The sequence below is a fragment of the Schizosaccharomyces osmophilus genome, chromosome 3, assembly GCF_027921745.1.
Source record: "Schizosaccharomyces osmophilus chromosome 3, complete sequence".
Taxonomy (NCBI): Eukaryota; Fungi; Ascomycota; class Schizosaccharomycetes; order Schizosaccharomycetales; family Schizosaccharomycetaceae; genus Schizosaccharomyces; species Schizosaccharomyces osmophilus.
The window spans coordinates 383401-409572 of record NC_079240.1 but is presented as its reverse complement, the minus strand read 5'-3'; the positions used below and the strand labels follow the sequence as shown (position 1 = coordinate 409572).

At 38.5% G+C, this 26172-nt stretch overlaps 14 protein-coding genes across 14 annotated transcripts; 6 read left to right on the top strand and 8 right to left on the bottom strand.

The window, feature by feature from the left end:
- Positions 1-585: 585 nt before the first annotated feature.
- On the bottom strand, positions 586-951 carry SOMG_04242 (uncharacterized protein; the record flags this gene model as incomplete). Its single annotated transcript, XM_056183029.1, has 1 exon — positions 586-951. The coding sequence occupies one exon, from the start codon at positions 949-951 to the stop codon at positions 586-588; it is 366 nt and encodes a 121-aa protein (XP_056039465.1).
- A 2-nt stretch (positions 952-953) lies between these two features.
- On the bottom strand, positions 954-1168 carry SOMG_04241 (uncharacterized protein; the record flags this gene model as incomplete). Its single annotated transcript, XM_056183028.1, has 2 exons — positions 954-1141; positions 1165-1168. The coding sequence occupies 2 exons, from the start codon at positions 1166-1168 to the stop codon at positions 954-956; spliced, it is 192 nt and encodes a 63-aa protein (XP_056039569.1).
- A 1047-nt stretch (positions 1169-2215) lies between these two features.
- Positions 2216-4591, bottom strand: SOMG_04240 (ubiquitin-protein ligase E3; the record flags this gene model as incomplete). The annotated part of the gene is made up of 1 exon (XM_056183027.1): positions 2216-4591. The coding sequence occupies one exon, from the start codon at positions 4589-4591 to the stop codon at positions 2216-2218; it is 2376 nt and encodes a 791-aa protein (XP_056038916.1).
- A 1364-nt stretch (positions 4592-5955) lies between these two features.
- Positions 5956-6609, bottom strand: cue1 (Hrd1 ubiquitin ligase complex, CUE domain protein Cue1; the record flags this gene model as incomplete). The annotated part of the gene is made up of 1 exon (XM_056183026.1): positions 5956-6609. One exon carries the CDS (start codon positions 6607-6609, stop codon positions 5956-5958), a length of 654 nt encoding a protein of 217 aa, XP_056038969.1.
- A 599-nt stretch (positions 6610-7208) lies between these two features.
- mdj1 (mitochondrial DNAJ domain protein Mdj1) lies at positions 7209-8759 on the top strand (the record flags this gene model as incomplete). Its single annotated transcript, XM_056183025.1, has 1 exon — positions 7209-8759. One exon carries the CDS (start codon positions 7209-7211, stop codon positions 8757-8759), a length of 1551 nt encoding a protein of 516 aa, XP_056038968.1.
- A 401-nt stretch (positions 8760-9160) lies between these two features.
- On the bottom strand, positions 9161-10231 carry not2 (CCR4-Not complex NOT box subunit 2; the record flags this gene model as incomplete). The annotated part of the gene is made up of 4 exons (XM_056183024.1): positions 9161-9365; positions 9405-9623; positions 9677-10076; positions 10132-10231. The coding sequence occupies 4 exons, from the start codon at positions 10229-10231 to the stop codon at positions 9161-9163; spliced, it is 924 nt and encodes a 307-aa protein (XP_056038889.1).
- Positions 10232-10576: 345 nt separating this feature from the next.
- rib2 (CMP deaminase family/ methyltransferase bifunctional enzyme involved in riboflavin biosynthesis and tRNA pseudouridine biosynthesis Rib2) lies at positions 10577-11764 on the top strand (the record flags this gene model as incomplete). Its single annotated transcript, XM_056183023.1, has 1 exon — positions 10577-11764. One exon carries the CDS (start codon positions 10577-10579, stop codon positions 11762-11764), a length of 1188 nt encoding a protein of 395 aa, XP_056039481.1.
- A 460-nt stretch (positions 11765-12224) lies between these two features.
- On the top strand, positions 12225-12818 carry hdd1 (GMP 5'-nucleotidase; the record flags this gene model as incomplete). The annotated part of the gene is made up of 1 exon (XM_056183022.1): positions 12225-12818. One exon carries the CDS (start codon positions 12225-12227, stop codon positions 12816-12818), a length of 594 nt encoding a protein of 197 aa, XP_056038897.1.
- A 601-nt stretch (positions 12819-13419) lies between these two features.
- On the top strand, positions 13420-15921 carry rix1 (Rix1 complex Armadillo-type fold Rix1; the record flags this gene model as incomplete). The annotated part of the gene is made up of 1 exon (XM_056183021.1): positions 13420-15921. One exon carries the CDS (start codon positions 13420-13422, stop codon positions 15919-15921), a length of 2502 nt encoding a protein of 833 aa, XP_056039482.1.
- A 552-nt stretch (positions 15922-16473) lies between these two features.
- On the top strand, positions 16474-17785 carry ssl1 (transcription factor TFIIH complex subunit Ssl1; the record flags this gene model as incomplete). Its single annotated transcript, XM_056183020.1, has 2 exons — positions 16474-16691; positions 16735-17785. The coding sequence occupies 2 exons, from the start codon at positions 16474-16476 to the stop codon at positions 17783-17785; spliced, it is 1269 nt and encodes a 422-aa protein (XP_056039485.1).
- A 226-nt stretch (positions 17786-18011) lies between these two features.
- Positions 18012-20099, bottom strand: mpf2 (meiotic pumilio family RNA-binding protein Mpf2; the record flags this gene model as incomplete). Its single annotated transcript, XM_056183019.1, has 1 exon — positions 18012-20099. One exon carries the CDS (start codon positions 20097-20099, stop codon positions 18012-18014), a length of 2088 nt encoding a protein of 695 aa, XP_056038970.1.
- A 467-nt stretch (positions 20100-20566) lies between these two features.
- On the bottom strand, positions 20567-21469 carry ggc1 (mitochondrial carrier, guanine nucleotide Ggc1; the record flags this gene model as incomplete). The annotated part of the gene is made up of 1 exon (XM_056183018.1): positions 20567-21469. One exon carries the CDS (start codon positions 21467-21469, stop codon positions 20567-20569), a length of 903 nt encoding a protein of 300 aa, XP_056039487.1.
- Positions 21470-22484: 1015 nt separating this feature from the next.
- Positions 22485-23513, top strand: rpn8 (19S proteasome regulatory subunit Rpn8; the record flags this gene model as incomplete). Its single annotated transcript, XM_056183017.1, has 2 exons — positions 22485-22541; positions 22587-23513. The coding sequence occupies 2 exons, from the start codon at positions 22485-22487 to the stop codon at positions 23511-23513; spliced, it is 984 nt and encodes a 327-aa protein (XP_056039486.1).
- Positions 23514-23937: 424 nt separating this feature from the next.
- Positions 23938-25799, bottom strand: ctl1 (choline transporter-like, implicated in autophagy Ctl1; the record flags this gene model as incomplete). Its single annotated transcript, XM_056183873.1, has 4 exons — positions 23938-24049; positions 24099-24638; positions 24684-25749; positions 25787-25799. 4 exons carry the CDS (start codon positions 25797-25799, stop codon positions 23938-23940), a joined length of 1731 nt encoding a protein of 576 aa, XP_056039132.1.
- Between the last annotated feature and the right edge of the window lie 373 nt (positions 25800-26172).

The following is a 26172-nucleotide window of genomic DNA, read 5'->3' as shown; positions in this document are numbered from 1 at the left end:
TTTCGACCATAGGCAAATCGCTGTCGGTGATCTCTTTGCGGTCTGGTGAAGATTCTTGTATTCTTTTAAATAATTTCACAGGAAAAGATCAGCTGGAAAAAGATGGCCAAAGAACCACATATTCTATAATCTCATGTTCTCACTTTTCATATCTGAAAGGAAGCCCACCGGCCCATACAAACGGTGGAATTATACAGCACACTAACTCAAGTATTTGCCGATTGCTCAAGGCGTGCTACGTTTTAAGTTGCTTTCGGTTTACTAAAGCAATGCTAATCATTGCCATGAAGGGAAGATAGCTAAACTTTTATATCATCCATGCAATTCTCAAGAGCAATACCTTCGAAGATCCCTTAAAAAAAAAGAATAGGAAATAATAGAGGTGCAACAACCTGAAAAAGTAATAACACCGATAAAACTTGTTTTCTTGAACCTTCGCAACAACATTCCCAAACTAAGCGCAGAAGCCACAATCATCGAATCAAATAACGCCTTTTCAATTGCATCACCCAAAAATGGTAGACGATATGGATACCAAAAGGACCGGTTCTGGGCAGGATCACTGTTTATAATTAACGTATGCTTCTATACGGTATTTACAAGACATGTAAAGTACCAAATTAATCCTAGTAGAGCACTAAAGTTAAGAAGTCCGACGTTGTAAAGCCAATAAATGAGCGCATATAAACCTGCGAAACTGGAAATCACTGAAAAAAGGAAGAATAATTGACTTCTTGATTTGTTATATTTGTCCTCACCGGATTTGTTTTGGAAGTACATAAGAGGGCCAGATTCTTCTTCAGTTGTATCGACCTTTTGATATCCAAGAAAGCAATATAGGCCTGGCTCTCTTACCTTCATGGTGTATTCTGACTTACCATAGTATGAAAGGGAATGGTTGCAAAAGTTACCATTCAGTGGAACCAAAGTCTTGATAACCATCAAAGGCATATCTAAAAGTTTGTACTAAGTTTCGGTGCCAAACAGGACGGTAGTGAACCGTTCCATGTACATTTTTTTCTCAATAGGAGTTTGGAATACGCCGGCTCCCATTCATCATTGGTAGGATTCAACATTTTACAAGAGAAAAAGTTGAAGACACTGGGTTCATCAACGGGAATAATTGACAAAGGCTCCTTTTCTGTTAGCAGTTGTAGAAATTACCCATTTTTTTTATACCGCCGAAACGCGTATCCGCGTTGCGTGGAATAGAAGCAACGCATGCTCCTGCAAACAGCAGGGCACTCAAACCACACGAAAGCAGCATGATGGAAACGATGCGAATCGAGAAAGAAACGAAGAATGACAAAAAAGGACCAAAAAAACCGAGAAGCAGAAACTACTTTTTCATGCAACGAGGAGAAAGCGATTAAATCCTTTAGATTTATACGCGTTTTGTTTGTTTTGTTTTTTCAGGTTGAGAGAGCATTAAACGTAGGTAGTCAATAGGCACCCATGTCTATATAATATATACACGGAGACGTATTTGGTGATGAAACAAGGTGTAGAGAAGCGAATCTAGAAGAGATCCGATAAAACCAAAAGAAATGGCATAAGACATGGTTTGTTTACAAGGACAATAAAAAAAAACTCGCTGTTTTAATCCTTTTAATGCACGAATGCTACAACGCTGTCAAGAATATTGTGTACATAATACTTTTTTGTTGTTTAATAGGGATAGAAACGCTTTTATGGGGAACGTGAAATATACAAGACAAAGCAAGTTTGGGATTATATGTTCAATGCTGAATGCTAAAAGAAAAGCTGGAAAAAATACGCAGAAAAGGTTTATCCTGTATATAAAAACGATCATACGTGATTCTAAAAGTAGCGTAAATAAATGACAATGAATTTTGATTTTGCCAGTCGCCAAAAAAAAGCTAATTGCAATTTGTGTAGACAGAGTAAACCCTCTTAAGACGAACAAGGCAAAGAGTTCCAAACGTACGGCCGCTTTAAACTACTTTTGTACCTGCCATCAAAAGCTCTTCCGAAACACACACGCACATCATAAACCCAATGGATACAGGATACGAGTAAATAGAAATAGCGGGATTGTTATAATATTCGCTCACAATCGGTGGATTTGAATAAGTTATCACGAATGCAAAGGCCCTTCATTAAAGAACCAAACAAAAAAAAAGAAAACAATAATAGTAAGCACAATAAACCATCAAAATGATAATCAATAAAACTTAAAACAATCTAACAATAGTTAAATAAAAGATACGTCGGGCATGTGCTGACTTGTTCCTTCATTACTGGTTTTCACACCACGGGAACGACACAAAGGACAGGAATTGTTGCCTGTAGTAAGCCATTGATCTACGCAATCTTTATGATAAAAATGCTTGCAGCTTTTCAACCTCCTGCACAACACATTGCACTCAAATGGTTCCAGGCAAATCAAACATGTACTATTAGAAACAAGATTTCCATTTTCCGAATACGGAAATAGCCCACCTGCGCGATTTAAATCCTCTGCGGTCGCAACAGGCTTTTTTGCAGGACCCAAATAACTAGTCAACGCTAACAAATCTTCATACGTGGGATTGTCAGAAAACAAGCTTACTGTAGTTAAAATCGGATGGTAGTCTGGAAACAATCCCCCAAAAACATAAATAAGCCAGTCCCCATGGGCATTATTTGAGTTATTATTGGACGTTTCGTTTACTCCAACACGCTCATTAGTCCTTTCTCCCACAGATGTCAACCCTCTAGACGCGTTGTGCCGACTGTTATCTAAAGAAATGGAATCTTGATAGAGTTGGTTTGTCGATGCTTCAACGCTTCCAAATCCCAGCCCTTCTCCGCGATTGTGACTCATCAATCCACGGCTCTCCCCAAACCCATAATCTGCATTGTTGTCTGTACCAACACGAGAATCAAAATGATTCTCTCGCGTATGCAAAGTCGGTGTCTCGTTCATACTCATTTCTGTTCTCGGCTGCTGGGCATTAGGTTGATCTCGAGTCTGTGTAGATTCAGTTTCAGAACTGAGACCCTCATTAGCTCTTCTAATCACGTTATGACTCCTAAGCTCAGAAGGAAGTGAAGAGCTTGCAGATGTAAAAGAAGGCCATCCAGTAGAATGGCGAGGGTATCCAGATAAAGAAGTATCACTTCTTGCTGACGCCGAACTGTAATGATCGATTGAGCTGGATATATTCGATACCCGATCCGTTGAAAAAGTCCTTGAAGCTACAACTTCATTTGATGAGTTCGTCGACTGGGCCATTCGTTCAGTAATGTCATTAATGGAAATGTTATCTCGAAGTTCCTCATGATAACTTTGACTATCTTGAGACATGCTTTGCATAGGATCCTCAGAACTGTCCGTGATATTGCGCATACATACTATCAACACTGGAACAAGAGAAAGCTCGGGCCCATTATCATCTTGCTGACTTTGGTCATCATTTGTATTATCTGAATGACGGGAAGCTGGGAATCGGAACATCCTCAAGTACTGAACTTCAGGGTTTTCTAATTCAGAATCCCGGTTGATTGTCGCATCTCTTCGAGAATTGGCAGAATTTTCCAAAACACTAGTTATATTGCCATTACGAAGATCATCGAGGAAATTTTCAAATGACCCGTCAATAGATCGAACTGTAGATGGCCTCTCACCAGAATGAGTGTTAGGTCCACGGGCTTCGTTGTTCATAATAGAGGCTGCGGTTTCAATAGCGGCTGCCGAAAGCAGTCGACTTAGCATGCTGGTAGCATTTTCATTGTTGGATCCCTGAAACGCTGAACCGGTTTCAGGAGGCAAAGCGGAATTTGCACGATTTTCCGAGTTCGTATTGAAATCGACTTCAAGCTCGGAACGTGAAGAAATAGAGGAATGAGATAGATTACCAGGATTCGATAAGGCTTCATCGCCAAAAGGCACGGCGTGGCTGTGCTGTTGGCGTTGATTGGGATCTTGTGTCAAATATTGTCGTAAATGATCGATAAGTGGTGACCGACTTTCGGAAGTTTGATTCTGGGTATTATTCGTTAAAAGGGGATTTTGAGTAGAAGATTGTGAACGATAATTTACAGGCATCGAGGTATCAGAGGTAGGAGAAGCGTGGCCATCACTAGCTGTTTCATTAGCAGTGTCGAATATGGAGGAGCTAGATTCATGGAAATCGTGGAAAGGCAGAGCAGAAGCATTAGTATGGTCATTAAAGTTAGAACAATGCAATTGGGTATCACTGTTTGGCCTACTTGGAGGCATTACAGGTAAAACGTCGGCCATATTTGGTCTTACATTTTGGGAGACCGTAGATAAACTTCCTATAGGAATTCTGTTTGGCGGTTGTCGGAGGGAGGCATTGACAGGCGTGTCGGGGACAGATGAGCCACGTGAATGTAGCGACCTTTCTTCTTCAGAAGCCGATAATTTTGAAGACAGACTGAAATCGGATAATTGTGAAGAACCATGCACCCCAGTAGACCGTGTTCCATTGCTTAACGAAGAAGTATCGTCCCGAGAAACGTACCGTTTCCAAAATGATTTAAGTCTATGTAAAAAGCTGTAATTTTTGTTTGAGTATTGTTCATGGTTCTCAGGCAGCGGCGGACGAGAGTTTGCTTGTCCCATGAAATCCCAACTTTTGTTTCTACAAGACCAAGAAGGCTCGAAATCCTTTGTTTCTTTTCAAGGATCCTACAAAAGAAGAAGGACTATGTTGTAACTCAAATACAAAATAAAAGGATTATTTCGTTCTCAATATTCCGCAATAAGCTAAGTAAAACTCTCCCAATTAACGTAAACAAACAATGCAGGCCAACCGAATCAAAGACAAATTAAACAGCCCAAAAACTTTTGACCCTGTTAAAAAATTCCTCAATGTTCACAAGAAGCAGGGAAAATTTGACTAGCAAACTTGGAATTATGTTTTCTCTTTTCCTCAACGAAAGGTGCAGATGTCAGTACTGCAAACCCTTCTCAATTTTGCTTATGATTCTTTCTTAGATGTACAAATCTAGGACTCAGCAATTAATAAAGTAATTACTTCTTTTTCAGTCATCAAACTTCGAGTATAGGAATTGGAAGCGATTACAAGTCATGAAAACTGGGGAACATCCGGTTATGTAAGAATCATTATATGGAACTCACTAGGATTATATTACTATAGAGGGCCAATTTAGGCAAAATACTGAAACAAGATTGCCAAGCCTAATAATTTATATAGAAAATGAATATCTATTCAATACATAAGCTGAAGAAACATGCTCATTAAATGGACCTTGATGCTTTGATATTGTACTACAAACCACAATTCGCATATTTTGAAATCCAGCAATAAGAGACTTACTCTTTCAGTGAGAACAATCTGTAAAACCATTCAGCAAACGACGGAGACCTTGATAGCGACCATTAAACATTTTGGAATAGCAAAGATTAAATTCGGCAGAATACGCTCCAAAAAAAGCCTATGAAACGATTTATTTACACAAGAGTATCACTTTAAATAGATCCCTTTGAATCCTCTTTTGCACTTTTCCAAAAACCCTGGAAAACATGGCATTTCAACAATGAAAAAATTGTAAAAAGGACCTATAATTAGCGCCATTCCTCCTCCAAACCCAGTGGTGAGAACGATAGAAATGTCCATTAGTAAATAACAATCGTTTAATATAAAAAAATATATATATATAACTTAGAGACATATTAGAGACATAATAACTTTTAAAAAATTGAAAACAACATTGCATAGCTATTTAGGAATAACTTTCATATAAACAAGATCATTGAAATTGATCAGAAAACTTATTTTGTCATCTAGTAATATACGTAAGAGCATAAAACGATAGTGTTTGCCAGTATATTACAAGAAATAAAAGAGCTTTCCTTCAAAACATTAAAATAAAAAAACCTTCAGCAATATCAGACGGCAGAGAATTACCGTATTTCCCTTAATAATGAACCGTAAGGAATAATTTCTTTCTTGAGATGCTTAATCAAGCATCATCACCAACTACAATTTTTTCTTCCATTCGTTTACGAGCAGCAATTATCATTTCTTCCTTGCGCCGACGAAAAAGCTCTTCCCTCTCTTTCTTCGAGTTGGGAAACTTTTGACGGTAAACATGAACGGATACATTCTTCGAGGGTGATGATGATGAAGAGCTACTTGTGTCTTTAAGTCGAGAAGAAAGTCCATACTTATCAATGAGGCTCTTAGAGGCATCTAACGTTGATGCACTTCCTACACCATCTGGACTTTGCCCAGTCTGAGCAGCTTCTTCACGATTTGCACTATTAGTCACCAATGCATGATTATTTAAATCAGAACCAGGTGTTAGAGGGAAGCGAGTGTAAAGAACTGATTCTCGTGGAGGCAGAGGTAAATTCTGAGAAGCAATCGCATTTTCAATAGTAGCATCAACACTCCCAGTTTTTTGCAAATCGTAAGCGATAGCCGAAGTCTCAATATTAGGAAATACTGATTTGATCATATTTACTTGCTCACTGTTCACTGCATGACCGGAATCTAAAGCACCAGGATTATGAACATTTGTGTGCGAAGACTTGTCTGTAGAAAAAATCCACCGGATAGTTAAAGCAGCAACAGTTATGAGTACTGCGCATCCTGCAACTTGCTCAGTTTGCATATTGGCCCAAAATGTCAAAAATCCGAAAGAACTGGTCTAGCCCAATTACGCGTCAGTTTCAGTGAGTATAATCTAAATTTTTTTAAGAGTATAAAGAAGTAAATAGATAGTCTTAAAAGCGTATATCTTTTTCTTTTCCGTGGCTTTCTGTCTCTTTTTTGAGGTTGGGTTCTGGTGAAGTTCTGTTAGCTTCTACGCCGCTTTCTTAGCAGCACATTCCATGACAGACCGTTTCCCTTTAACCATCCTCTCATCTTCAAAAACTAGTGTTCAGTATTTATTTAGTCAAGAATTTGACTATTAAATAGTCTTAAAATATCATTAAAGCATCTTTTTGATCCTTTAGTGATTTTTCATACCCCATTAGAATACATTCATATAATTCAAACGTTTTTGGAGTAATTCAGATAATTGGAATCTTGCCGCCTTTTTATTATTTCTTTTTATTCTCGATTTGTCCTCTGGTTTGCCTTAAGTTAGCTTGAATCGTTCATTCAATCAAACACAAATTTTGTGCAAAACAACCCGAAAAGAGATCGCGAACGGAACGGTATTTCATTCAACCAAATTTGATTGATCTTTCTTTATTTAATATCATCATGATCCCTTTCGGTTTACGGTCGAATATTTCTACTTTGCATTCTGTTGCTTCCCGGCATACCTGCCATCGCTTATCCAAAGCCCGCAAAAATATTTCCCAGCCAATTCGACGTGCTTTTGTTTCTCATGCTCTCAATGCCAAGGCTGGCTATATCTTACGGAATGCAGCTACAGTGAGACCTCAACGTTTTCAGCGCTTCTTCCATGCTTCCAATGTCGCTCATGATATGACGGATCCTTACAAGACATTGGGTGTGTCAAAGACCGCTTCTCCAAAAGAAATCAAGTCTGCTTACTACAAATTAGCAAAACAATATCATCCAGATGCAAATCCCGATAAAAGTGCTCAGGAAAAGTTTGTAGACATTAAGCAAGCTTATGAGCTTCTACAAGATCCAGAGAAGAAAAAGGCTTTCGATACATATGGCTCTGGTGCCTTTAAAAATGGCGAATTTACGGGTAATGATTTTGGAGGCTTTCAAAATGGTTTTGAATCATCATTTGGATCTGGCTTCCCTGGTTTCAATTTTGAAGACTTATTTTCGTCGTTTACTGGAAGAACAGGACGGGGCAGGCGTGCCAGCCCTTTTGAGGTATACGTTGGTGAAGATGCGGAAGTCAGTCTTAACATCGATTTTATGGACGCCGTAAAAGGCGTCAAGAAGGATGTCGTCTACTCAGTTTCATCAACGTGTTCTAGCTGTCATGGATCCGGTCTTCAAACTGGCGCTCATCGCAGTACCTGCTTTGCATGTAAAGGAAGTGGTCACCGTCTTCATTTCATCCCCCCTTCCATGCATATGCAATCTACTTGTGATGTTTGCGGTGGAAGTGGAACCACTATCCCTGCTTCATCTGCTTGTCGTTCATGCAGCGGCTCTGGCACTGTCCGTGAACGGAAGACTATCTCGTTAGATATTCCTGCTGGTATCGATGACAACACCGTATTACGAGTCGTTGGTGCCGGAAACGAGGCTGCTACTGCAAAGGCTGCTCCTGATGCGAAATCTCGTCCTGGAGATCTTTATGCCACTGTTCGTGTACGTAAACACAAATTCTTTAATCGTCAAGGAAACAACGTTCTGTACACAGCTAAGGTTCCTATGACTACCGCTGCCTTAGGAGGAACAATTCGCATCCCTACTTTGACTGGTGAAGTGGACCTTCGTGTACCTCCTGGTACAGTCTCCGGCGATCGTATTACTATGACTGGTAAAGGCATCCGCAACGTTTCAGCTATTGCTCGTTATGGAAACTTTTACATAGATTTTGAGGTGAACACTCCGAAGGCACTGTCTCCCCATGAACGAAGCTTGTTGGAACAGCTAGCTGATTCCCTCAATGATACTTCGGCACGTAGAAGTACTCCGCGTTCTCCAACCGAGAATCAATCCCCTGCATCTTCTGATTCACCAAGTAAAGACAAGCCTTCCGAGTCTTTATCTGATGATTCTAAATCGGAAGGTTCAGTAGGAGGCTTCCTTAAACGGGCATTCCGTCGTTTACACAATGAAGACGGAAGCGAAAATACTTCAAAAAATTCCAAGTGACCATTTAGAAGCGCACTCTAAAACGTTAAAACGTTGAGTTAGGGGTTGGAGGGTCTTGCGGCTTTTCTGCTGATGTTTAATATCAATGAAGGTTACGCGAATAATTGTTTTGGTTATAAAATATACATGCATGTTAATAATTTTTTTATACAAAAAATAAAGATAGATAAATAACGAGTCGTTGTTTCTGCTAAGAAAAATTGAAAATATAGAATACATAATCAAACCGTTGGTGTATCGCTGAAGTTATGAGATTTTAATTACTCTGTATAGGACATCAAAACTTTTTTCATGAATACTTCGGATGCAAAATTAAAACTAATCATCCATCATAATGATTACCAAACCCAAATTAATCCTTTTGTACAATTCGAAAGTATACAAGTCTTACACTTTCCTCTTCATGTTGGAATAGCACTTTGAGAACGATCTTCGAGAGCAGCATACATAAGCATAAAGTCTTTCCTGATTTTCTTCCAATGAACAGGATCAAAAATCATATAGTAGCCACGTTCAAATTGGGGCGTGCGTTGAAGTGGTTTCGTACCAGGTACTGGTGTTAACCAAACTCTAAATTCTTTGTGGAAACGCCAGTTGCGATTAGTACTAAAGAGTTAGACAATACTTCATAACGATGCTACATACAGTTCTTGAGCAGCGGCCTCTTGTAAAATGTCTTGAGGTTTTGTATAAAAGATATAAAACAGGGTTTCGTCAGAAAATTGAATGACTTTTGAGAGTTGAGGAGGAGGAGCAACACTCTTATAGCATTCAGGAAGCTTGAATGGAGGTTCGGAAATTGGCTTCTTGGTATTCAGCTCAGCCCAAGGAGACGACATATTTGTAGATATTAACCGATCCTCCCTAGAAAACAACGTTAGGAACGTAAATTCTGGAAATATCACTAAAAGACTTACTCTACGGGTGCCAAATCAAAACCTAAAGCAGACAAATCACAACCCAGTTGTAACATGCACAAATCGGTATCTTCCATACGAATAATAGGCAGAAGAGATTCAAGAGAATACGCTTTTTCAGACTCATCCACAGGACTGGAGGATTCCATATTTTCAGAGGGGTTCAAATCTTTTGTTTCAGTGGCATCAGTGAAAGAAGGTGAATTGGAACCGGATTTTCCAGTAATGACTCCCAAAAGCTTGTTTTTATGACTATTTACATCAACGGGGCTGCTATTTCGGTGCAGGGCATGGGAATCATTGGGATTGCGGATAGAGGAAGAAAACAAACCATTTGCACCAAAGTCGGCAATTGTACCGGACGACTGTGAAATGGATGGACCTAAAATTCCGGAAGTATCTATGTAGCTCAATTATTAGTACTTTTTCACCTGATCGCGTCCATAGAATCATACTTGGTTTTTCATTTGGATTTGCGTTCAATGAGCCATAAGCCGGCTTCATATCATCATTTACATTCAATTGAAGACTCGAAAGTCTACTGGAAAGACTCATTTCTTAGTAATCTATGGTTTTACGTACACAGTCTGGGGTTGTGTAGTGGGTGCGTTCTGCGAGCTGACATGGCCATATAGTTGAAGCAACATTTGACAATTTTGACTACTTCCACCCTCAAATCCCTCAAGCATCATTCAAACTACCCTTTATATCTTCTTTCACTTGAAGATTCAATTAATTAGTTTTAAAAGGATTTCGTTTTGACCAGTCGGATTTGGGGTCAAACGAATTGTGCAAGCCTACTAAGATCGGTTATTCAAACGAAACATTTCTTTTTGCTTATAACTTTATAAATTTAGATTTCGTATAGTTTTTATACTTCGTATACCCAACTCATCTAGGATGGAGGTTCCCTCGAACTTGTATGCCCCGATTGAAGAAGTTGAAGAAGATGTGCAAGTATTATTCGCCGTTCATAAGAAGAAGAATGCGGATTTGGGAATGTTTGACTCCAGATTAGACAGAGTGAACTTAGAGCTTGACGAGCACAAGATTCAAATCAAGCAAAATCGTCAATCGTTGCACCAACTCCCGGGATCTACAGGATCTGTAGTTTGGAAAACGTCTATTAGCGTTATTCCTTGGTTGATGAAACAAAGTTGGTTTGCAAATACACTTTCCTCTGACGTTTCTGTTATAGAGCTTGGATCTGGTATAAGCGGGATTGGAGGAATCCTTTTGGGCCCTCGAGTTGGTAAATATATTGCCACGGATCAGATTGACTATTTGAAGGAACTCCGTGAAAATTTAGATCAAAATGGAGCTAATATGGTGGAGGTATCTGATTTGGATTGGACCAACCCTCCTTCTGAAAAGGAATGGAAAGATGCTTCTTTAGACATATTGTGCTTGTTTGATTGCATATATAACCCGAATTTAAATACACACCTCGTATCTACGATGGCCTCTTTTGCACAATTATTTCCTGACCTTACTTGTCTTGTAGGTCAAGAGTTGAGAGATCCTGAAACACTCACAGACTTTTTACTGAAAATACAGCCATATTATCAGGTTTTTCTGTTCAATTATGAACAGGAGGGCTTTCCAGAGAATATGGCGCTTTTCTTGCTGAAACCCTACAACCACAAAGCTTTGATGTATGCTGCTTTAAAAGAAGCCAGGAAATGCGAGCCTACCGATTCGGCTTTTTGTATTGGATCTGTTCTTGTTCTACATGGTGAAATAGTATCAACAGGACATTCACGTGAGTTACCAGGCAATACACATGCTGAAGAATGCGCTATAATGAAATATTTATCGCAACAACCTCACGGATCTTCCTTGAAAGGTACAATGATTTACAGTACTATGGAACCCTGTAGTAAGCGTCTATCAGGGAAAAAATCTTGTACCGATTTAATCATAAGTCAAAACATATCGACAGTTGTACTTGGATCCAGAGAACCAGATACGTTCGTGAAATGTGAGGGAGTCGATTTGTTAAAGAATTCAGGAGTAAATATAATTGAAGAGCTTTCATTCCAAGACGAATGCCTCAAGGAAGCTGTTCGAGGTCATCATGGTAAATAGGCAATTTGCTATTGAGTGACTAAGTCATCATTTTCATTTTATGAATAAAGTTACAGATTTTTTTAAAAGTATCTTTTTTGCTCAGCTGAAGGGATGAATAAACGAAGCGATTCATTTTAATGGCTGAGAAAATATCCTCAAGCTATTAAGTGGTAGTTCATTGAAACTATTCTTTCTAAAACAATAGATTGAAAAAATGATCTGGGGCCTCTATAAATTCATTTCACCATGAACACAAATTTGATGAATGCCATTCTACCAAGAGCAACCAACACCACTTCTGCGGTATACGCGTTCGGGGTCCAAAATTTTCGGAAAGGGTGTCTAAATTCATCTTTGTTTTTCTCTAGTATTTTCTCATTTTTTGTTTTGTTCTTTAAAACCAAAGGTTTTTAGGCCGTTTATTTACTTTTTTGACTTTGTAGGAAATTTTTTCGTTACCGGCTTGTCATATATAGAAATGAGTGTTTCCCAATCGATCCTTCCTTTTTTGGAAACAATTTCTAAATTAAAGTCTACCCCAAGAACAGGCTGGCTATACCATGGTATTGAGGCTCCTGAGTCCATTGCTGACCACATGCACCGTATGGGCATCCTAACATTGCTTTGCAATGACCCAGCAATCAACAAAGACCGTTGTGTTAAGATCGCCATTGTGCATGATCTTGCTGAGTCTATTGTTGGAGATATTACCCCCCATGAAAATGTTTCCAAGGAAGAGAAGCATCGCCTGGAAATGGAAGCTATGAATAAAATTACCAAAGAAATATTGCCATCAAACTTGGCAATGAATGCTGAAGAAATACGAGAGTTATTTTTGGAGTATGAACATGCTTCGACATCCGAAGCCAAGTTCGTTAAGGATATCGACAAGTTTGAAATGCTTGCTCAGATGTTTGAGTATGAAAAAAAATATCAGGGAACAAAGGATCTTAGCCAATTTTCTTGGGCTAGTCAGTTGATTAAGCATTCTCAGGTGAAAGGTTGGTTGCAAGATCTCATGACCGAACGTGAAGCTTTCTGGAAAACTGTAAAAGGCAATTCAGAAATTTGATTGCAATATTAAAAGCTTCGTTATCGAAAGTCTCTTTTTTCATGCAAAATGTCTATGAAAATGGACTGTAACGTTGCTCATCTTATGTTTGGCTTATGACTGGCAAACTTCCCCATGTCTATGTATACATATATAAAAAGGTCCATCGTTATTATGTGGAAGGAAATATGCTGACTTTTGGCGTCGTGTTTCATATATTATTTACCCTCAAAATACCTCCTCTTGATTTGTAAAGAGTCATTCTTTTAAAAACTTGTGTGTTGCCCTGCCCTTCTTTTCCTAGAACAGTAATTAATAAGAAAGAGAAAGAACCAAAATAAAAATCGGTTACTAAAAGTTTTTAAACGTGCATACAAAGTGGCTTTTCATTAAATACCATTTGCTTTACTACTAGGAAAAAATTTTAATTATCTTTCATCTAGTATTATCCATCGTTTTAAGAACTTCATGAACGTTTATTCTTACATGCGTGAAATACTCATTGCTACACTATTATTTATGTAAGCCTCTACACTTACCACCTCCTAATTTTTCAAAGTTTAAAAACGACTTAAGGAAAGAGTGGAAAGTTAGTGTATACATTTATCATTAGAAGGGTTTTATGCAAAATTCAATGACAGATCTTTTGGAGGGAGGATCGCTTTCTTTGGTAAAATCTTGGTTGTCAACCAGTTTTCCAAACGAAAAAACTTTACCATTACAAATCCCGGTCATAGCGGACATTCTTTTGAAGCAAAAATGTATTAAAAATCTTGGATTGAGTGAACATGGTCTTATAGTTCGTAAAAACTGGTGCACTAGTCTTACTCGCATGTTGCATCACAAAGACTTTCGACTTCGCTGGTCTGCTATTATTCTAATAGATTGCACCATCTCTCAGAGTTATGAATGTCTCATTGAGCATGGCGTTACATGGGTCAAGTTACTGATTCAATTGTTAAATCGACCTGAACTTCCAAGAACTTTAGAAAGTGCAATCAGTACTGTCTCTAAGATTTTCATTTCTTCTTCAGGCAAACCAGGAATCACTCGAGAGCTTGTAACTCCTAACTTGTCCTCATTTATAACTGCTTGTCTTCGAGTAGGCGAAACTGGAAAATGTTTGGAAACTATTTTTGTATGTCTATATCAAATTTTACTTCATCACGCTCCTACTTTTCGTCCTATAAGCTCTTCTATAAAAAAACTTTGTATTCAAGTGTTGGAAGAGAACGAAATTATTGATTCACCTCTGAAAAAGAAGGCTGCTGTTCTGTATGCATCTCTGTATCGATGCCAAGGAAAAGGGAATCTTTCAGACAACTGGAAAAAGGACTTTATAAATACGATACAAGAATATCACGTCGCTTTGAATTTCCTTTTTAATTTAGTCATAGAGGAACAAACGTATGCGGATGCCGCAAGAGATGAGGAATTAAGTTTTCCAAAGATCAAAGGTCATTATGAGGAATGCTATCAGATGGCTCTACAAAGATGTAGAAATCTGCATTTGGTACTCATGTCTTTTTTGTCTACTAAAACTGAAAAGTCGGTATCTATGCCAGTAAGCCATTTATTAGACTTAATACGACGTATATACGCTGTCCAGCTATCTTCATCAGTGAAATCTACAATTGAAAGTTCCATCCAGGCATTGCTATTCATGGTTTTACCGCATTTGCACACGCTCGCGAATGAATTGAGTCGAAAATTACTTGCTGTTTGTCCTAGCTCCCTTATGCTGGTCTTGTCGTCCATGCTAGATTATGTTAATGATTGTCTTCTTTCGGAGGCTACTCATGATGGTGTCTTTTGCACGTCGCTTCAACTCATTTCTGACTTTCTGGAGAAGATGCATGCTGATATTCCTCTTCCAAAGTATGAAAATGTCGTAGCTTTGGCATTAGAAAGGATTACCGAATCACAAAACCGGGCTTCTGGTGAAGCTGTTGAGAGTGGTCCAGATCAGATGCGTGCTACCAAGAAACGCAGAACTTTAGCCGGAAGCCAGACAGGCGACTCCTTAATTTCATCTGTTTCTTCCGGATTTTCTATGGATGATAGATGTCTTACTCATTGCTTTTCCTTTTTGAGTTCTGTTTTAAAGAATAGCATCAGTCTACCCAGAATGCTTAGGACTAAAATCGATCGTACTATTCTCCAGCTTGTCCTTGCGAAACCAACACCAGATGCCCTCACTCATTTACATGATTTGTTAATTGCATCTATTTTGGCACCTGGGGACTGCCAAGCTATCATTTTACCACATGCTTTACATGTCCTAACAGGACCCCTAGGAATAATGCATGCGTCACCGGTTGTTTCTTCCCATGCAGGGCAATATTTGAAAACTTTTGAGGTATTATTGCACCCCAGGTTTCCACCTCTTCAGAAACGACTTCCAGTATATGAAGAAGAAAGTGCTTTTGAGTCCCGATTTGAGCCTATATCCGCTATATCCCGAAACTCTCCAGTGTTACAGCCACTAGGGTTATCTGGATTTTCCACCAACACTCTTGGTGGAAACAAGGAAGCCAGACATGACGATTCCGAGGTTAAAGCTCATTTGGAGCATAGCAAGTTGTCTACTTCTCAAGACAACGGGACCTACCTAGCATCTGACAGGATTACAAACGAGTCGGATGAATTAAAACAAGGTCAAGACGGAATTGAAAACAAACAGAATGCGTATGAATCTAATCAAAGCACAGAAGAGACCGTCTCTTTTTCGAGAACCGAGCAAAATGAAGAGGATACTGAAACGGCAGTTGGAGACACTAAGCACACTACAACTACAACTACGACCGATGATGATGATGATGAAATTGATTTATCAATTAACGCTTCAGTTGACACGGATGGAGAAGAACCTGTGATACATGAAGAAGTAACCACGATCGAACATGCGTCTCAGAAACAAGATCTTGCTGAAAAAGAGAGCCTGGGAAATAGAGGTAGTTCAGCATCTTTATATCGTTTTAACAGTGTTGACCAAGGAAGTACTGGGTTAAAGGACGATGAAATAACAAGTCCTTCTGAGAATAATGTTTCCAAAGGCGATGACCGTGCCGATGAAGACAATGAATCTTTACCTAGTATTAATTTGGATTCGGACAGTGATTGAAGTGCAAATATATATATAAGGGGAAATTGGCGTTTATTTTAGGGATAATATTCAATGGGAATTTTGTTTAAAGAAATACAATATATGCACATAGTAAAGTGATAGCCGTAGAAACAAGTGCTTTGATGATTCATTTTCCTTTAAATTGCTTTTCGTTAATTAAGAATAAATACTAAACGAATGAAGGATTTTTTAAATTCATGTAATAATTATATTTTGTTTCGCTGCATAAGTTAATAGCGTTTGCTGCAATGCGTTATACGATCTAGTTCATGTCTCAAACGCTAGTTAAAGATGTAGGCTGTTTGTTCAAAACCTCTGGCAGGACCAGAAGAAAAAAGGAATTCATTATACGAAACAGGTAACCTTAAATCTGTAAAAAGACGGAGTCTTTGCGTCGGTCCCTTTTTTCCCTAATTGATTTCGATTCCAAATAAAAAAATTTTTAAAAATTTGAAAGCGAACCACTAGAGCTTTTATTTTTACAATTCCATTGGATTGGAAACGCTTCTGGCTGTAACGAAAAGTTCATGCTTATATCAAGGTTTCTCGATGAGTAAAGCGGATAAAAATTATGATTCTGACAAGTCTGAAAGCGAAGATGAACAGCAAAACGGAAGAGTGAGCAATAAAGGACGCAAACACGATGATAATGAAGGATATACTTGGGAAGGAGAATATCAGCGTTCATGGGATATCGTTCAAGAAGATGCTGAAGGAAGTTTAATTGGAGTCATTGCAGGATTGATAAATGCTGGAAAAAGAAAAAGGTACGTCTATAGAAAGAAATAATCACTAACAATTTCGCATCAGATTGCTTCGTGACACAACACCTTTGCGAAGAGGAATCATTCGTCACATGGTTTTGGTTTTAGATCTAAGCTCTGCAATGGAAGAGCGAGATTTCCATCATAAACGATTTGAATTACAAATTAAATATGCAGTTGAGTTTGTCATGGAATATTTCGAACAGAATCCCATTTCTCAGCTGTCAATTATTGGCGTAAAAGATGGTATCGCTCAACGTGTTTCCGATTTGCATGGAAATCCGCAATCCCACATCCAAAAATTAAAGTCGCTTCGCGATTATAGTGGAAATTTTTCTCTTCAAAATGCTTTGGAAATGGCCAGAGCGTCTTTATCCCACATTGCTTCTCATGGGACAAGAGAGGTGTTAATTATCTTTGGTTCTATCTTTTCTTCTGATCCTGGTGATATCTTTCGAACAATTGATGCTCTTGTTTCCGACCAAATCCGGGTTCGGATTGTTGGTCTTGCTGCTGAGGTTGCTATCTGCCGTGAAATATGTGACCGAACTAATAGCTCTTCTACAAATGCATATGGTGTGGTTTTAAGTGAACAACACTTTCGTGAACTGCTTTTGGAGAGCACAATTCCCCCAGCAACGGATTCTTCAAAAACCGCTGACTCCTCCCTAGTAATGATGGGGTTTCCTTCAAAAGTAGTTGAGCAATCTCCAAGTTTATGTACTTGTCATTCATTACCCTCTCGTGGTGGCTTCCATTGTCCTCGTTGTAAAGCAAAGGTTTGCACTTTGCCCATAGAATGTCCCAGTTGTAAACTAGTCTTGATTCTATCCACCCATCTCGCTAGGTCCTATCATCATTTATTTCCTTTAAAAAACTGGATAGACTTACCTTGGTCTGCAAAACCTACTTCGTCACATTGTTTTGCTTGTCAAGTTCCTTTTCCCAAAGCTTCAGAAGCGTCTGACCAGGAGCAGACCGCATCTTCCATGCGTTTTGAATGTCCTTCTTGTAAACTGCATTTTTGTATCGATTGCGATATATTTGCCCATGAACAATTACATGAATGTTTTGGCTGCCAATGCTCCGGAAATTAAATAATGAATTCATGAACGCATGTTTCTTTCTTTTTATTTTTATCCCATCTAGGCAAAATGCAGGAACGGTTTGTTTTATATTCTCTTATTTATCAAATAAAAATATTCCTGTAACAATAAAATTTATACTACAATAAAAAGTCATAATTTAGTCGACTTATATGGTAAAAAGTAAGAAGAATTTAGAAACTATATGTATGGATATTACATTTCAGAGATGAGGAGCTCAATCAAAACCAGCGTTCGAAAGAAACTGCGGGTTCTGGGTTTTCCATTTCTCGGCAAGGAATGCGACCTTTTGGCCATATTTGCTTCCGCGAAGAGACACCATATGCTTTTTTATATGCGTGATCACAGTCGAGCGATCACTGGGCTGAGCAAGCTGAATTATCTGTTGGATTAAATAGTTACCATATTGGTCCGATGCAATGTCAATCAATGGCTGTCTTGTTCGATCCATTCTAGCATTCGTAATTTGTTTTAGATATAGAGAAATAAAGTCCCTTGGGCCAAACTTGATTGCTTTTTCCATGACCTTGGAGGCATATTGATCCACACTATATTCTGTAGCTCGTAGAAGCAAGCCACCCACCACGCGTCGTAAAGCATCGCCTTGAGAATTCTCAACCATGTGTTGAATTACCCAGTTACCCCATTGGCCACGTACAATTAGGTCCAGGTGGAGGATAACTTCCTCAATGCAGTCTTGTTTATCGTTCTCAACGCAATTTTCAAACATGTTTTGAACAACCAAACTTCCATTTTCTCCTAATGCCACCTCATGCCATTTTCCTTTCAAAGCTATATTAACTCGGTCCATAACATTCACGGGATACTTGTACCAACGCGTTTCAAAGAGCTTTTGCCAAACATGACAAGCATAATGATGCATTATCGTCTCATTAATCGTAAGAAATAACTCCTCCATCATGGAATACTTGATATCTTCGTCGATATTGTCAAATGCTTTCTGTACGACATGGCATCCGAAAGGATCGGTAGCCAATTTGTACATATTCCCCATGATGGTAGATCCAATAACTCGAACTTGATGAGGGGTTCCATGTTCAAAGCAACGTTGAATCAAAAAATTGCCAAATCGGTTGAGCATCAATGGACAGGCCTGGACTAATATGCAATCAATGATAGCTTGTTTAATCTCAGGAGATGCCATCTTCAGCTTTTGTTGAAGGAATATAGAGGATTGCTGATCATTGCTTAATATAATTTTGTTAACAATTATATTCCAATCGTAAACGGCGTTCCTCTCGGAGAGCTTTCGGTAACGGATGGCATTTTCGCGAGGATTTGCAGAATCGTTTATAGTTGGCAACGAAACATTGTTAGAAGGATCCCAGATTGATGGTACATTTGAACCGGTGGGTCCTTTCGTATAAGAAGAGCTTCTTGAAGAGTTCAATGAAGGAGCTTTCAAGGCGGATACTAGGTTTGATCCTAAGGTTGCAGAGGCCATGCTTGCATTTGTTTCATTAGGCCATAAATCACGCACGTATGCAGTTTGGTCAGTACTAGATGCATCCGTACTGGCTGAGAATACAGATTTTTGAATACCATGCTTGGATGAGTTTGATAAAGGATTGTTGGCAATGGTTGGTTTAGTTCCATCTAGTTGTAAATTGGCCAAAGAAAGATCAGAATGATTGTTATTACATAAATCCCAAGGGGTGTTTGTTAGTTTAGTTTTCCTGTCTATAGCTTTAGATGACTCAAGAATATCAGATGTCGATGAAGCAGATGAGTAGTTTTCATTACTCAGTCCTTTAGGAAGTGAAAATGAGGTAGAGGAAGTTGACTTTCGGCTTGATAATTCAGGCTTTCGAGGGAAGTTGAGGGAGCCAGAAACATCACTCAAAGCTGATGAAGCTCCGTTGGGATATGAGTAGAGACTACCCATACCACCAGAACTAGGATGCATTAACTTTGGCGCCTGTAGCCCATTGTCGGAAGCAGTAGCTGAAGGTACAGATGGTGTTGCCAAAGAAGGGCTTCCAGAAGCATAATTGTTCAAAGCAAGTCCTGCATCGATAGGAGGTCTCGTATTTGCTAAAAGAAGCTTAAGTTCTTCAACACATTTCGTTTTTGAATGAATTTCCTTCTTTTGGTTTTCAATCTCCTTTTGTTGAGCACCAACGATATCAGCTAGTGCATGCAGTTTTCTAGTAACCGTAAAGTAAGGATCCTGTTCGTCGATTTTATTGCCATCGAAACTTGTGGTTAATTTTGATGGATTTGTTTTGCTGGAAACAGAAGGGGTGTTAGAAGCTGAAGGCGTTCCAAGTTCAATGGTTTGCATAGTTATTATCAATCTACAATAGAAACAAAGATTTCTGGGTAAATGTTAAAACGGGAAAGGAATTGGAAAGGAAAATATGTTGTGTTTTTTACAGAAAGCAAACGCTGGAAAAAGTAAACAAATAGTCTGTTTACTAGCGATGACGATAGTAAACTATAATAAACAAACATGAATCCTCCAAAAACAAAAGTAGCAAAACAAAAATATAAAGTAAATTTTAGATTGCCAAAAAAAATTGCAAGCCCCATCTATTAAAGTAGTAAAGCATATTATCAATGAAATTCTTCAAAAATTGAAACTTCTAAATATTTCCTGAAAAAAGAACTTTTATTTTTTAAAAAAAAAAAAGCGCAAAGAAAGTCAAGAAACGTACAGTTTGAAAGGAAGGGACGGAAGGGGTAAGAGGTTTTTTTTTAAAATGAAAAGAAAAACAAACACGTCGATTATTCCTTTGACACTTTGTCAGCTTACTTGAAAGCCTTGTCAAAGAAAGGAATTAAAGTTTGAGCCATGGTAAATGAAAAAACCAGTTTTGGTCCGGTGGTTAAAAGTTTGGGAGTAAGACCCTTGAAGAAAGAAGTAAAGCCTTCGTACTTGGCCATGTTCTTCAAAATTGTAAAACCGGAAGCAGGGTTGTCGAAGCTCTTGTTTTGAATACGGGTCTTGATGACATCCAAGGGAGCGGAAACAATCAAACTGGCCGAAGCACCAGCAATTGAAGTGAAGAAGTTTTGGACGAAGGTAGCATGAGAATAGTCCTTCAACTTGAAGATATATTCCTTAGCGAAAGCATTACCACCAAAAAGAGCGAAAGAACCGGGAGCATTACGAGCCGCAGTCCAACCCCATCCACGGTACAAAGCGAATTTTTCATCAGCCAAAATTCGGAAAACACCACGTCCCTTGAAAGCTTCAGGGTTGGTTTGGCGCTTAATCTTCAACACATCCAAAGGAAGAAGGAAAATTTCACCAACACCTACAAGACTACCGGCTGTAGCGTGCATGATGGCTTTTCCGGAACCTTTTCCAAAAGTTTGATCAAACTTGTTGCCATAGTTGGTAGCCAAAAAATCTTTTACAATAGGTTGGCCGCTGTACTTGTAGATACGTTGGACGACTTTGTAGCAAGCGGCGTAGCCCAAACCCGGGAAAAGAGATCCAAGCTTCTTCAACAAAGGAGCATTAGCGGCATCCTTGAAAAGGACAGTATTCAGTTGATTCATGGAAGTAATGCGTCCATGATTAGACATCAAACGCTTAGAGATAGTGTCAACAGGATGAAAAAGAGAGAGCTCGAGAATACCAGCTGAAGCAGCGCCGGTTACACGAGCAATTTGAGATTCTGACTTATTTCCTTGAACGGGTGCCATTTTTTATTGAAATATGTAAAACAAAAGATGCAGCAATTGTGCTAATGTTGTAAGACAGAAAAGAAGTACAAAAAAGCCTATATGTATATAAAAAGGGTGTTGGAAATAAGGGAGATAACGCTGATCGCTTAATAAATTTTTCTTTTTTTTTGATTTGAGCCAAAGATAATCAAAGTAGCCGACTTAACAATTCATCTAAAAATTAGATAAGTTTTAAAAAAAATAAAAAAAAAAAGAAGTACAAAATGATTGCGAAGTGCCTCAAACACTATGGTTTCATTTTGTATTCCCTTAAATCAGAATGAATTCAGTCCTTTATTTTTGAAGAACGCCAGAACGATGCAAAAATATTTTCAAATAAGAATAACAATAACAATTGAATAGAAAAAAATTTCAGAGAAACTCGTCTTGAACTTCTATTGCCAGTACACATTCGCGCCTTGTGCTTGCTAAAGTTGTTTTCCATTATGTTACTTCGTAATATTTATGCAAGTAACAGCACGCGTGTTTTGTTTTATGTTTATGTATTTGTGGATAATGTAAAAGTTTGAGGAAGAAAAGAAATTAGTTTAAGCAGAATAGGAAGGGAAAAATGATCCCGACGTGAAGCGATACTTTTCGTCGCGTTTACGCGTCAACGGAACATTTTCTCAATATTCCATTAAATTGAACAGTTTCAGCAGCTTTGAAAAAGTTTAAGAACCATTTACTGTAAATCACTTTTATTTTCGAACCGGTTTAGAGGAATAAAACCAATTTCATCAGAATTAAGGATATGCCTTGGGAGAGGAAAATAAACCCACTTTTCGTTTATGTATGCTTTTTGACAAATTATCGACTCGTTACATTGCGTTCGAAATGGATCACACTACGGAGCAATACGTACCATTATGTTCGAATACGTAAAATGGCACTGTTCCTTTTATGTAGAGAAACAGCAGTTTACGAAAAACTCTTCGTTTACCAACACCTTTGAAAAAGTATAAACCAAGAATTCATAGTAACAGTAAGGACAATGCCACCTTCTCCTTCAGTGATTTCCGAAGGAACTACGGTTGTTCCTCAACATGTTGTAAGTACAGGGAAATGAAGATGTTTTAGTAACCCTTGAATATAGATTGTTCACCCATTGGTCTTGCTTTCTGCAGTGGACTCTTATATTCGTTCAGCACAAGGAACGAAACGTAGAGTTGTTGGCATTCTCTTAGGACAAAACAATGGTACAGTTGTCAATGTTGCCAACAGTTATGCGATCCCATTTGAGGAAGATGAAAAGAACTCTTCTGTATGGTTTTTGGATCACAATTTTATGGAATCGATGAACGAAATGTTTAAAAAGATTAACGCTAACGAAAAACTTATCGGTTGGTACCATACCGGTCCTCAATTACGTCCATCTGATTTGGAAATCAATAATTTACTTAAGAAGTACATTCCCAATCCTGTGCTTGTGATTATTGATGTCAAGCCCAAATCTGTTGGATTGCCAACCAACGCTTATTTTGCTATTGATGAAATCAAGGATGATGGCTCAAAATCTAGTAGAACTTTTGTTCACCTTCCTTCTAGCATTGAAGCCGAGGAGGCCGAAGAAATTGGTGTTGAGCATCTTTTACGTGATACTAGAGATGTTTCTGTCGGTACTCTTGCTACTCGTGTCACTCAGCAAGCTCAATCTCTGCAAGGCCTTGGTCAGCGCTTAACCGAAATTGCCGACTATCTTCGAAAGGTTGTGGGCGGTCAACTTCCACTTAACCATGCAATCTTGGCTGAACTTCAGGGCGTGTTTAACCTTTTACCCAACGTTTTCTCCGGACCCGTATCCTCTGAACAAGTTTTGCAAACGGAGGCTCAACGTGCTTTTAATATTAACTCCAATGATCAGTTAATGAGTATTTATATTTCTAGCATCGTTCGTGCCGTCATTGCTCTACATGATCTTTTGGATTCCCTTGCTGCAAGCAAAACCGTTGAACAACAAGAGATCAAACCACTTCTGCAACAAGAAGAATCTGCAGCTGCACATGCTGAGCAGAAGCTGTAATTCCATTGTTAGACGTTGTTCATCTTTAAAGTTGGTGATAAAATTTTATGATTCCCGAAACGTGGTTTGACTGTCCGCCTGGTACTTTTTAATGACTTTAGAATAGTTTTTCTCAAAATATATTTTGCAGATGTACAGGTTATGAATGTTTTAGTCATTTAATGGCTTGTAACCTTACAGAATTCATCGAAAAATACAAAAGCATGGATAAAACATGAACTATATAGATGATCATTTCAATAATACATTACTTAAAAAGAAGAGTTAAAGATATACTCTCCAATTAGGGCTATGGAAATAAGTGACTAAAGTATTTCTTCAACGGGCCATGAGAAACGAATCTAAACATTGTCGGTAAAAAAAAGAAGCAATTGAATCACGATTGAACTGAAAAAAAAGAAATAAAAAAGCCGTCAAATTAGAATTACAATCCGTTGGATTCGAAAAGCTGCCAAGCTTCGTAACAGTGGGAACCATTCGGGTCGCCTTGACAACTGGAAATGTCAATAATAGAACATATTAACAAGGCATCAACCCTGGTCGATAGTCAGTAAGCAAACAATAAAGGAAACTACTAAAACATACAGCATACTCAGACCTCCTTCAATCACTCCTATAAATAGCCATGCTAAGAATCCACCAAGAAGTCCCACCAGGTATCCGTAAAAAATTCCATTCGAGTGGATTGAAAAATTCCACGCTGTAATACCAACTCCAACGGCCAGCACAGTGCGAGCAACAAGCAGCGTGTATTTCGAAAGGTAATAGCAGTGCCGACGTAAATTTACCCGATTTAACTGCTCAATTTGACTAAGCGCTTTCGATGCATTCATATACGGAATTGAATATATTGATGCATATGCAAGTGCAAGAGGAGAAGCCACGTAAGAAGCCGAAATGGAAGTAAACATATAGTATACCAGATGAAAAGTGTGCCGCAACCATCTCGGAAGAAAATGAAGGGGGATTTTAGTGGTAATGGTTAACAAGGAAGAAAGTGAGCACAATCCGTAATGATTAGAAAGGACATCGGAAAAAAAATGAGAAACCAAATTGGTTTTGGTTGCGGTCATTCTCGTATTTCGATAGAAAAACCATTGTGAGACGATCGATGATAAAATAGCACTTTGTAAATACGTTAGTATATCTAAATATCTTTTTTGCACTTACCACTGTAGTGAGTTCAGAAACACACAAAGCCAAAGAAAATGGAAAGCATAAAATGAAGCTAATATCCACGAACTTTTTGGTAAAACCCAAACTGAACCTACGAATGAAGATCCACGCAAAAACAGCCGAGCAAACAAACGGACCCATATAAAAATCAAAATGTAAAAGGAAACTAAGAAGCTTATGAATACCAACACGATTTGGGGAATGTCTGAAATCACACGGCATGCGAGTTTAACGATATTAAAAGAAGTTTCAAATCGACTCCAATGTCGCCAAATATAGGTCGAACAAATTGTAGTGAATAAAAGAAGAATTACAGCGGTCACTCGCATAACACTAGACTGAACGGAATTCTCCAAGTGAATTCTTGAAGCGTTAAATAAATAAATAGAAAAAGCAAACATGGAAATAGGTGCAGCGGCTAAAAGAAAAACAAGGAACTGGGGGACTGCGACTAAGAAAAAGAGCCATGCTACAGCAAGGAACATACAAACAGCGGCATCCTTTTGAAAGAGCGGAAAGGCTCTTTGAATAGTGGCATATGCAGATGTCAGTGGAGGAGAATCAGGATTCGTTCGCCATATAGTAAGGATACTATAGGTGAACATAGCAAGGCAAAGACAGCCAAATAAGATGCCCCATTTTTTATCTGGTATTTTTCTCTCAGTTTTCATAAATCGCTCATTTGGCAATTCCATAAATTCGTCGCTCCCACTGGGGGACAAATTCGACTCACTTTCTGGTTGTGCAGACGACTCCACAACACCATTTGACATGTACATGAACCTTTTGTCTCTTGAATCACTATTTGAAAGAATCTCGGACCTATCGGACTGCTCCTCTTCTCTCAATTGCCAATTTATTGATTCTGAGTTTAAGAGAGAATGTAATCCACTCGTTCCAGCAGAAGAGGCTTCATTAGTCCTTAAGAAATCATGATCATTCTCAATTGACCTTGGTAGCGAAGGCCCGGTTACGTCTAGCTGTGAATTCGATGTTCTAAAGCCAGAATGTTGTTGACCGGCTGAAGAAAATCTAGATTGTGCAAGAAAACGTGAAGCATCTATTTATTAGTTTGTAAACTTATTTATAATACTTACAATCACTAAACATATATTTGCCTCACTTGCTAAAACGGCTTTTGAATAAGATATCGAGAAACTGGATGGTTATGTCGCTGGTTTGCAGATGCTCTTCGCTGTGCCAAGTGACTCAATTGATGGTATTAAAGGCAATAGCAAAGAATAGACAAAGTTACATATGAAATGTGCCAACTTAACTTTTTATAGCGATTATTGAGTTTATAGGAATTGGTTCGCAAAACCAGCAGTTGCTGCATCAGAATACATCATTGAAGGTAAGGTAAATTACATATGAATTCCTTTATACTAGGATGCTGCTAAACCGTAAAGGTTGAAAGAATTGTTCATGATGCTAAAAGTTATATGAAAGAAAGATTACATTGCCAAAAATGCAAAGTTTGCTA